The 12,037-nt window shown below is 42.1% G+C and overlaps 1 protein-coding gene across 10 annotated transcripts in view; it reads right to left on the bottom strand.

Annotated features, from left to right (window-relative positions):
- Positions 1-9,818, bottom strand: part of LOC101860166 (tensin-3) — a gene marked incomplete at its 5' end in the record, with an annotated part of 43,646 nt that extends 33,828 nt beyond the window's left edge. For 6 of the 10 annotated variants that reach the window (XM_013081759.2, XM_035969408.1, XM_013081761.2 and 3 more), the window contains 5 exon segments: positions 1,769-1,959; positions 2,714-2,897; positions 5,222-5,752; positions 7,569-7,889; positions 9,291-9,818. In XM_013081759.2, the coding sequence (XP_012937213.1) occupies positions 1,769-1,959; positions 2,714-2,897; positions 5,222-5,752; positions 7,569-7,889; positions 9,291-9,818 (1,755 nt within the window). 10 annotated transcript variants of the gene reach the window in all.
- Between the last annotated feature and the right edge of the window lie 2,219 nt (positions 9,819-12,037).

The following is a 12,037-nucleotide window of genomic DNA, read 5'->3' as shown; positions in this document are numbered from 1 at the left end:
GGGGGGGGCAAGGAGGGCACAAACACTCACAGACACACAAGCAAACGCACCCACACATACATACACACACACACACACATGCATACATTAAACATGTATGTGGTATATGTATAGCACACAAAAAAGAAGCAAAATGAAAACTCTGAATGCAGTCTTCCACACAGAAAACAATAAAAGAAAAGAAAGTTCTAACATTTAGATAAAAAAGGAAACGAGACAGCAATCACACAACGCCAAACCAGAAAAACGACAAAGCCAATTATAGAGAGCCAGGCTGAGCAAAATGCATTGAAACATCAAATGTTATGATTATGTATCAAAATGTACAAGCAAACCTTTAAAGACACGCAAAATGAAAAATAAACAAACACTCGAACAGTATATTATAAGCTCAAAATCAAAATCAAAGATTCTAGCGTTCAGAAAACAACATTGGTTAATCGTGGTTGCAAAATAATCACAGTGACCTACTTTTCGCGGCATGTTTAAATTTGTTAGTTTACGGTAAGTTCCGGAGGAATAACTTTGAAAGATGAGACATAACGGTAAACGCACAAATTCTTTTAAAAAGTCAGAATCTCGTTTGAATTAACATTTCAGAACATTAGATTTATTGACGTCTCACTATTTCTAGTAGCTGTCTACTTATTTAATCCCGTCATTTACGTCCACAATTCTCGCTTTAAGTGACCATGTTAGACATAGCTGTGGGCACATTGAAACAAGCCAAAATCATTTATTTTCCTACTCTACCTTAATTTTTTTTAAAACCCCACAAAAACCCATCTCTGACAATACCTTTGTATCCTATAAAATAATTAAATGTCTTGAAAAGTATGCCACTGGAAACTAACAATTGAAAAAAAAAAAAAACATACGAAAAAATGAAAAAAAAAAGTTGTAGCATAGATCTAGGGTATGGTCAGATATGGAACATCATACAATATTTAAATTAAAATCCCAAAATGTGTTATTATTGGTCGTCTCCTACAGATTTCTCTTTCTCATTCTTTACTGATGTGCGCGCGCGCACACACAACACACCCAAAACAGAACCTTGGCATCGTATCGTTTGCAAAAATTTGCACAAGTGTATTTTGGCGTCCCCACAAAAAAAAATTATACTTAGAAGTAAGTGTCCACATCTGTCCATCCCCTTACTGAATACGCACGTAGAAGAAGGAGTAGCCTTCTGTTCAGCTTTGACTTTTGTGTACCGGTAATTAAAAAACAAAGAAACGAGAAGTTGAAAGAAGGAAATTTCACTTCGGATTCGAAAAGGGGGATAATACTGAATAAGTTAAGTATATCACAATTACCTCCCCTTGTTACAAATGGGCTTACTCCTCATCTTCTACAGGTGCATAAAACTAAACCAATGCCACACCGGTGTCACACACGCTCACATCCGCAGGTTTGAAACAGGCAAACACGCATTTTAAAGCCACGATGAAGATATGGACCTTATAGAATGTCCATGAACACTTCAAATAGAAAATTCTTATTTTTTGCAATGGTGGTATGTCTTACAAGGTTGAGTTTTTTTGTTTTTTTTCCAGCAACAGTTTTGGATTTTCAGTAAAACAAGGCTGTTAAAAATTCTGGACTGCTTGTGACACAGGCGAACATGGCAACTTGGGGGTTAGCAACTCAAAATACATACACTGACATTATCCCACATAGGCGGGGAAACACGGCCGTTAGTGCGCATGCGTCTCTCTGCATGGTGCGACGAAACCGAAGTCGAGACAGACTGCACACTACTCACGGTCTCAGCGAAGGTCTGGAACTGTCGCGACTCGGAGCGCGACTGTTGGACAGTCTCCTCCACCACCTGCTGGCGTGGCTGTGGGGGCGGGGCTTGCTGGGTAGCCAGGATGGACTGGGAAGCTGCCTCCAGATTCTTCTCCAACTCGTCCAGACGTGTGGATGTGCTGTCCGTCTTGTCCTTGTTCAGATCTGGGCGCCCGGGACCATGGGAATGGAGGTGTGCTCACGTAACTATCATAGATGTTTATTTGTTGTTTTTTCGGGCAACTCAGGTATATTACTGATATATGTTTGCATCTTTTACCTACCATGGATCGATATTGTAGTTCTATCTTAGACAGATTTACGGGCGTTGTATTTATTCATGTTTATGGCATCAGAACTATCAAGGATAGACTTTTAGACATCGTAAACTATCAGCGATATTTAATAGTTAATTATTTTCTAAAATAAAATGTTTTCGTTGCTTCTTGGCATGAACACCTTAAAAGACGCCCAAGACTGGCTCGAATTGAGAAAACACAACAAACAAAACTATTTCTCAGAGTTAATAATTGGTCTTGGAGATTCCTGTATAAACAATCCATTATACTGAATGTTCCGAGTAGGCCGACAGGTTTGGACATTTTGGATTTACGACATCAAGGCCCTGCCCCTTCTTGTGTTATTTCTTTCCGCCAGAACGATAGAACCAGCGTTTTCCCATCTGCGTAAACAACTAATGAAATATGCTTATCTTCTTAGAGTCTTGCTCTAGAAGCAGCAAAGAAACAATATTTCATTTACGACTTCCTATTTCTACCAGTATTCGCAGCTATGGTTTCTCTCTCGGAGGCAATGGATCTTGATCAATGGCCTCATCAAAACATTCATTTCTTATATTGCCCCCAAAGTTGGCTTCTCTCTATACCGCAAGACGGACGAGGATCTTCTCCTGTCTCACCTGTCCTGTGAACAAAGACCTCTGTGATGTAATGGTGGTTGACCTGTGTCGGGGGTGGCGGAGGTGGAGGTTGAGGGGGCGGAGCTTGCTGTTGGGGCGGGGCTCTCTGCACCTGTTGCATCTGTTCCTGGGGTGGTCTGTCCAACGTGCGGTAGGTGGTGTATGTTGTAGTGCTGGTGGGGCCCTGTGGAGGGAGATAGTTACCGCCCTTGGCTTGAAGCCGGCTCTTGGTCCCACGACAATTTTGAAGACTTTCTATTATTATCTCTCTGTTTGTCTGTGGTAGACTAAACGCGTTACAGGACATCTGTTTACCATTTCGAAGGCGAGGTAGCGTAAGAACGATTCAGTGCATTAAATATCATCCTTCAACGTGACCGGACAACTATGGGGATTTATCTCCCTAAAAAGTGAGTGGTTGGCAGACAATTTATTGCTGTTTGATCCCTCTACACATTGTATTGCCGCGAGACGGTGCCAGGAGGAAATAACAGTTATCCTGCCAACTCTTAGTAGAGGAAATAGCTGTTATCCTGCCCACTTGTAGAAGACCCAGACTGTACCAACGACAAATCTACAGCGGGTGACAGGCGGACACTTTGGTTTTGTCTGTTCCATTTACTTAAGGTCCACGTAATTATTATCTGATTCTCCTGGTGGAGTGCAGCCAATAAGTTGTCAACTTGCAGCGAAGAGCCAGTCAAAATAACAATTTCAGAGCATCTGTGTGGGAGACAAATCCTCATAGTTCTCAGGTCACGACAAGGCAAGACGGAAACTGCCAAGTCATAAATAATATACAGTAGAAAATCCGAAGACTGAATGAAAACGATGCGATGGCTGATCTAATTTTCTCTGTGGAAGGAAGAGAATGGGGACAACAAAAACACTGCAATTCACCTGTTGACTATATCATACACTTTTAACGGAATCGGACAAGGGTCATCGGGACCCATCAAGTGCCCTCGCGTAAAATGTCCGACTTTATCGTAGGGACAAACCTGGTGCTTCTTCATACACGTATGTGTACCGTAGATTCGATAGACACTCTTCAATGAAAAAGAGTAGCTTATATTGTGGTTTAACTAGGCTTATCAAATTTGGAAAAGTAACTTTGCTCAGGGACGAGCAACGTTCTGTGAGGACTGGTTATAATATCCACACGTTGTGGAAAAATGTCGGAAACTATAAATCTATATCGATTAGTCTAATGTATATATACACACAGTCCATGATGCTCCAAGTGAGTACACCTACGGGTTATCTATGGGTGAACCTTAAACGAGGAGGTGCTCACTCTTTGGATAATATGAATCTTTTGGTGTAGATAACACAACTCTATTCAATCACTATAGTCTGAGGGTGAAATCCATCGTGGAGTTTAGGACGGGGGGGGGGGGGGGGGGGGGGGGGGGGGGGGGGGTGTGGATTAGGGAAGAGAAATCTGGAGCTATGGTTATAACAATTAAGAAGCTGCTCAATCTACTAAAGGTTCTAAACCATGAGTATATATATTGTACAATTGGATACATGGTGATGAAAACAATGTTAAAGCGATCTAAAAGTACACAGATAATATGTGCTACTCAGTTAAAACTGTTTGAACATCTTTATTTATTCGATGTTCACTCAAGTCCTCAGAACATTCCATCTCAAAAGGATCATGCTGATGGGGCTTTTACGTGGTTAAACATTTCTCCCTGCTGATAAAAAGAATGTGGTATCCGAGAAAAAGAAAAAGAGGCACAAAGAAACGATCAAAAGAGAATAATCTAGACAAAAAGCACAACGAACAAATCCAACGCATTTGAGAAAGAAATGAAATAACAAGACTTTCGAAGCTCGAAAGTCCATTGAATCTTGTTGGTAGATTAGGCACAGTTTCAACATACGCTCATAGACTACAATACAGAACCAAAAGAGTCCCAAGCAGATAAATGCGAGAATACATGGATTAAAAGTTGAAGCTCCAGGTCCCAGAATAGTAAATAAGCGTTAGACAGAATGACTTTTTTTTACGACATTGATGTGCTTGTTTGTGAGTCTGTGCACATGTGTGAATGAGTGAGCACATATGTGTTGTTAACAGACATGTTTGTGCGTTCTGCACATTCAGGGTAAGCATAAAGGTAGCCCCTAGTGTTTGGTAGAGATTTTAAGATTCCCCGGAAAATAGTTCATGTATTGCAAGACTGAATGTTGATCTATCGTGCATGATAGATTGTTTCTCTTATGCCTTCCTTTTTAACTTGGATGACTTTGACATGCATAGTGCTTCAATACTATCAAAAATGAAGGAAAAAAGCAACACAATGTTTGAATTGAAACGAGGGACCTGATAATTTATGCTCACCGTGATATGTGCGTGCACGACGCATGTGTGTTCTTGTTGTTTCGCACGCGCGCATGTGCGTGTGCGTTGGTACGTGTAAGTGTGTGCACGCGCGCGTATGTGTTTGAGTGTGTGTTTGTGTGTGTGTGAGTGTGTGTGGTGTGTGAGGAACTTACCGCGGGCGAGATGGCTCTCGGAGAGTGCGGGGGCGTGCTGTGGACAGAGCCATAGGAGCGAGGCTGCACGTGCTCTACTTCACGATTCCTATCGTACAACGTGTCGCTTGTCTGTCTCTGCAACGGCCGCTGTGCGAACACCTGCTGCTGCTGCTGCTGCTGCTGTTGCTGTTGCTGTTGTTGCCAAGAGCTGCTGCTGCTGTTGGATCTCGTTCGCATGTACTCCTTGCTGCTCGAGCGAGCCGGGACGGGAGCAGGCGGCTGTACGGAGGCAGGAGGCAAGGACCTCTGCATTGTGGGCGAGGGTGGCGGTTTGTTGGACCGCTTGTCGCCGTAACTCCGCGACTCGGTGTACGAGCTACTGCTGTAGGTATTGTACTGCTGCTGGTCCTGGGGCGTCCAGGGCCCGTCCACTGCCGAGGTGCTGTGAGACCTCTGAGGGGGAGGAGGGGCGTACGACTGGACAGCCCTATTTGGGGAGGTGGGCCCGTTCTGCAGCAAGTTCTGACGGTTGTACGAGTCCATGACAGCCTGGGGGTGGCGGGCGGGGGGGAGCAGACATAGTGGGAGGGTACAGGTAAGAGGTCATGGCCAAAGAGTGGAAGGGTACAGGTCAGAGGTCATAACGAAAGACAACTTACGCAGGGGCAGGACACGCAGATTCAGGGGAAATAACCATGAATGTATATGTTGCTGCTAAAGCTCAATTCAAGGGGGGATCATTTGATTTTACAACACGAAAAAGAAAGACAAGAAATGACATTTTATAGCCTACACTAAGAAATAGAGTGGTTTATCAGATTTCCAGTAAACTTTCAGTTGGCAGAACAAAAAAGCGAGTTCTTAATTCGATATTATCATACCACCGACACTGGCGAAAGATTGAGAAACGGAAGAAAATCTTTGAACAAAAATATTATTTTTTTAGTTACCCAAGTAAGTTCAAAGGGAATTTTCTTTGTCTATTTTAACAAATATTGAAGTTCGGCAAGAGACATTCTAAGAAATCTGTCTCCCCTAACCTCTAATTTGTTCACCTATTTTTAAAATTGAATTATCTGGGGATACACTTTTAAAATCCCCTTAAAGAAATAATTAATAACATTTCAGATTCCAATTCAACGACGACCCAACTCATGCAAAACGGCTTCAACTAAAGAAAAATCAAAAACCAAAACCAAAAGAAAACAAAACTGACTATAAAACTCAAACAACCCAAACAAAAAGGAAGCACTAAAAACCTCAAAGTCTGCCGAGGCCAAAACAGCAAACAAACAACTCAAACCCTACCCACCAAATAAACAAACAAAAACACTAGGGGTCTACGTGCACACATAAAAAATGTACTAAATCTAATCTGGATTCTGTCACAGGCACAGGTCTGTGGATTGGCTACCGACAAGAACACTCGAGCAACAACAGAAGGGAAAGCTGCCTCAACATAGAACACAGACTACACTCACTGCTCTCTGAAGGGACAGAAAGAATCATAGACGAATTAACCCGAACAAAAATAACAGCTGAAAATATACATTAAAAACGTATAGTTTCGAAAATAATACATACACCAACAAACTATAAATGAAAATGAGTACATGAATGAATAAATAAATAAATAAAAAATAAGCAAATAAATAAAGAAAGAAAACATGAATAAAAAAAAATCACACACCAAAAACACAATAAAAAACAAAAACAACCAGGGAGTGAGGAATTGGAAGTAGACTTGCGAGGACACAATGGGACCATCCACTGAATTGCAAAGACACACAACAAGTTGTTGAACAACATAACTGGTGCTGATGTTAGAGTGACGTCATGACCACAACATACACGTGATAGAACTTTTAGTGAGTTAGAGAGTTCCTGGACGTCTCCTACTGATTACTACGGGAGGGGAAGAAAAGATTGTCACTTCTCTTTTCCGATTCTTGCAGACACTGCTGACGACTGGCTATCTGTCTGCCTGGACACTAAGGCTTCATGCAGAATACAGACCTCTAAGACAGCAAGCGGGAGAACGACCAGGTTGATACCACCGATACTTCATGCTGGCACTTGGGGCGAGACGACATCTACACCAAACAACTGACTGACCGCAAAGTTCAAAATGGGAGATCGTCACTGAGAGGATATCTTGAAAACTCGAAAGGAACAAACAGCAAAACTGGAAATTCTTTTTTCTCATTTCCCCTTCTCTGTAAAGATGACAGTCTATCCTGACTTTATTCAAATTTCCAAATGCCGCTGTAAAACTGAAGACCCACTAGTAAAAAAAAAAGAATAATTATAAAACAAGTAGAAAGAAAAGTATTAAAATGATTAAAAGTTCCATGCTCTATCGTACCCTCTCATCCTCCTCATTTTGAGTGCGTCGGGTGTAATATTTATTCTGCGCAAATCTTAGCTCATTCACCAGTCGCTTCTCCTGCTCGGTGCGGCCTGTGGAGTCCCGTCCCTCCTTGAAGTTCTTCAGCTTCTGCTGCTGCTGCTGCAGCCAGGAGTTACTCTCGCCGTCCAGGGAGGAGTAGGAGAAGGAGGAGGAGGTGGTGTCGTAGCGACTCCCATCGTTATAGTCCGGCCGGTAGGGCAGCCGAGAAGGCGGCGGCGATTGGACAGGAGCTGAACTGGCACTGCGCATGTTCTCGTGTTCCATCACTTCCGACCTCTGGCGACAGGCACACAAGAGTCACGTGAAGTAGTGTGGGAGGAGGCAAGCAACTCTCCTTCTCTCAACACGACAAGATGGCACGTCCCCCACCTCCGGCTTACAGTGGTGTTTTGTTTTAAACTTTCAATGTGGTATGTTACATTACTAATTACTTCTTTTTTTTATATGCACAGCAATTAATTAGGGAAAGTATACCAGACGTCTGCAAGGTATTGCCCTGTTCACAAGTTTGGATCCAAATTCACAAAATGATAGTGGAAATTTAGCACTTTTTCTAGCAAACAATCAACAACAGCTTTCGAAAGGAAAAGAGGATAATGCAATGAAAAGACTTTCTACATTTTCGACAAAGCACAATGTGGTAAAAAGCATTTCCTTTACTGCTAAGCCATACAATTCGAGGACAAATATCGAGCGATTTTTAAAACTTACAATACAAACATCTCTTGAAGTTTAAAGAGAGTAATGTTTATGAAATCCTTCAATTTGTGGGAACAAGAAGGGCAATACTATGCAAATGCAGTCGTTCCCAAGTGAGAGAAATACACGAAGTGAGGAGAGAATAGACTCAGAAGGAAAGTGGTAGCATTGTTAACGCCAGGGGATCCCTAGTCGTGATCAGACCCACAGCCAAAGCATTAGGAGAGAAGACGTGTCATGACAAGAGGAGGATACTTTCTATTACAACATGTTAAGTTTCATAATGATAATGGTGGGGGGGGGGGGGGGGGGTATGCATTTATATAGATATTTCAAAAGCCATTTTGAATTTATCTAGTAAAATGAATCAAACTGGTCTAAAAGGAATAGACAATTAAAATCTATGAACGTTAGTTGTATTTATTTTCCTGGGAAGGCTTGGGTAAATAATTGAATAACAATGCAATTTTACTGCAAAGAAGAAGACGTTACATTAATATTTGATTTTTTAATTTTTATTGATGAATAGATACATTGTATATTATTATGTAATATGTGAAAAATTACATGAGTAAAGAATAACACGTTTCATTGGACTATGTAATCACATGCATAGAGGTAGACACGAGGGTATGACTAGTTGGCTACAGTACAAAAGCTGAGTAAAAGAAAACGGAAAACACCCGAGGGGCACGAACTAATTCTGGAAGTTTCGATTTGTTTTGCATACATGAATAAAAACAAAAGAACCGGTTCAAAAAATGTTGTTCTAAATTCAACGAAATCTTGGTTGTTTTCTTTTATTTTTATGTTTGTTTGTTTTCTTGGAACAGAAATTATTCAATTTTTTTTTCACATCTGGTGATATTAAGTTCAGAACTTGACTACTTCAAAGCACTAAAATCTATTCCTCCTGAAAAGGCGTATCTGGGGTGTAAACGTACGCTATAGTATGGTTGGGAAATTAAAATGTCCTACCTGTTGGCTGGACTGCAGCTCAGAGTGACCATCCACTAAAGTAGTGTAGGAGAAAGCGTTGCTCGGGACCCCCTTGGGATGGTAAGGGGGTTGCTGACTCGGCCGTCCAGTGTCCAGCGTCTGCGAGGGGTCAGCGGCGATGGTGTAGTGGTCAACCTTCTCGCCCTGTCCGGGCACCTTGTAGGATACTTCGGCCCGCTGAATCAGCACTTTGTCCGGGTTCCGGTGCGCGTCCGTGCTGGAGTAGGAGGTGAAGGTCCGGGTGGTGGTGGTCACTGTCTTGGCGCCACTCATGCTGGAGGGGCCGCCACTGCCTGGTGGGGAGGACGGGCCTTGCTGGGACTGGACAGCGGTCTGGAAACTGCCAGGAGAGCGCTGTGTGGGCGAGACGTAGGCCTGCTCGCTGAGGAGGTCGCTGAGAAGTTCGTCTAGCTGGGTGCGTTCCTCCAGGGTCTGGGCGGTCCGTCTGCTCAGTGTGCTCTGCTGGCTGCTGCTGCTGTTGTACTGTTGCTGTTGTTGCTGCTGCTGCTGCTGTTGTTGTTGTTGTATCTGCGTGTAGGATGGCGGGCTGTGGGTGTTGTTGTTGCTGACGGCGGAGGTTGTGTAGTGCGAGTTGAAGCTCGCGTTATGACCTGTGTAGCCTGGTGACGAGGGGGCGGGCAAAATGCGGGTGTGGGTGGGAAGAAAGAAGATTAGAAATATAATTTAAAAATTATGCAAAGTCCTGTTTGATTGTTTCTTCATCTGTTTGTTTGCTTCAGTAAAGAGAACAGTTATTTAGTGCAGGGCAAAATAAAGACAGAAAATAAACGGAGGAAAAGGAAAGACGTAAAAGCTGCCAGGGGCACCCTTCAACCACCACCCTGTTGTTTAAATATGAATAGCAAGCAGAGGACTTCTTGGTAGCAGCCTGTCAATGAATAAAGCCCTCCTCGAGGTAAGGGTGAACAGTTTAACTGAATCTATCTTTGAAGACAATTTCTGCAGACGCTACGATGTATCAATTGCTTTCTCTTGCTAACAAAAGACGGAAAAAGAAATATAATCTTTTCAGACACACAAAGAAGCTTTACATTTTATTTCAAATTCATTTTAAAAGAGTACACAAAACCGAATCGTCTGCCTTTTGAAATTGTTGGAGCATTACCTGTCCACACTACAATCTAACTTACAGTCTATTGGGCTTAGTTTTCACGTAGACATGGGTTGCATTTACCCTACTCCAACAACGGAGTTGAAAGAACAACAGCATGCACTGTTGAACAGATATCACTACTCGCTCCTAATTTAAAAGAACAAGTACCAACTGCAAATATTGCTCGAATGCCCAAGTAGAAAAGCTTGTATTTTACAGCTTTTTAAAAAGAGTCTAAGGTTTAGCAAGCACCAAGATGCAAGAAAACAGACTGAAACAGGCGTAGATTGGGCTAGCCGAACCCAGCCTCAATTTAGAGACCTAGAAGGACAATTAAACATGTTTGAGAGTGATTGCCCCATTAATACGCCATTAAAAAAGAAGAAATGATCCTCAAAGAGTATAGTATAACGAATTTACATTCTACATTAGGCATTCTTGAAAGCATTGGAAAAACTCAGCTGAGACGTTCTGGCTTTGGTTTCATAAGATTTGATAGTGAGGAGATGGAGTTGGACGATAAAATAAGCAGACACAATGATTTGGCATGCCATGCTAGGACACAGCTTTTATGATAAGGTATGGTGCACATTTAACGTCGTTGTAAGCAGTCCGACTCTACAAGATGTGCGGGACATTCGAATTAGAGTCTATCCGAGATAAGGCTCGCAAAGAGCGCCGAGAACAACTAAAACCCGTTTCAGTATTCGAACCACGGACGTCTTCAATGTAGTCAAGTATAGCATTAATTGAGCTGGTCGAATGCAAGACTCTTGACAGCAAGACTTTTGACAGAGATGTCCGTTAAAAAAGAACAGTTAGAACAGACGTAAGACATACCAGTGACATCCATAAAACACCCACCCTTAGATTTTGAGCTAGGACAATACTCTAGCATATGAAACACAAGACAGAAAAAACAGGAAAAACAAACATAATAATAATTATTAAATCAAACAAAGGCCAGTGCACCCATCGACCACACACTCGTAAACAGACCAGCCACACGCACAGTGGGCACTTTAAAAAGTCGCAAAGTACACATTTTTTGTTTGTCCTTCTCATTTCTTACACCTTCTACGAAGCTTGGTGTTATCGAAGATCATTGCTGAATTCGGAGGTCCCGCCTCTTAAAGAACCCTGGTGCATAAGAAACGAATGCAACACATTCACCGTTCCTTACACCACAGAACAGTCTACCCCCCCCCCCCCAAAAAAAAAAAAAAAAATTTAAAAAATCGCTGGTTTGATAATTGTATTTCTGAAGGATTTCGACGAACTTGGTATTTCTGTTTCCCGTATTGCCCGGTGACCATAGCAGCACACATTTCCTGCTTAAAAAATCTTGTCTTTTCATGGGGCTGGGAAATTCTTTCCCAAGGGTCGTGTTGCCCCTTTCAAATGTTATAGAGAAGCATATTACAAAGCTTTACATCATTCTATTAAGGCATTAGCAGGAGCCAGATAATACACGTAAAATTAAAAAAAAGAAGCAAAATGCATTACAGAATAAAACGTACCACAACCCACATGCAAACAGGCAAGAGAAAGCTCTACAAAAACATTTCTGGAGGTGAAAGAATAAAAAAGATGAGTATGGTAATGAGGAATT

This window comes from Aplysia californica, unplaced genomic scaffold, assembly GCF_000002075.1.
Source record: "Aplysia californica isolate F4 #8 unplaced genomic scaffold, AplCal3.0 scaffold00145, whole genome shotgun sequence".
NCBI classification, from domain to species: Eukaryota; Metazoa; Mollusca; class Gastropoda; order Aplysiida; family Aplysiidae; genus Aplysia; species Aplysia californica.
Note: the sequence above shows the minus strand (reverse complement) of the source record. Positions and strands in the feature narration are given on the sequence as shown.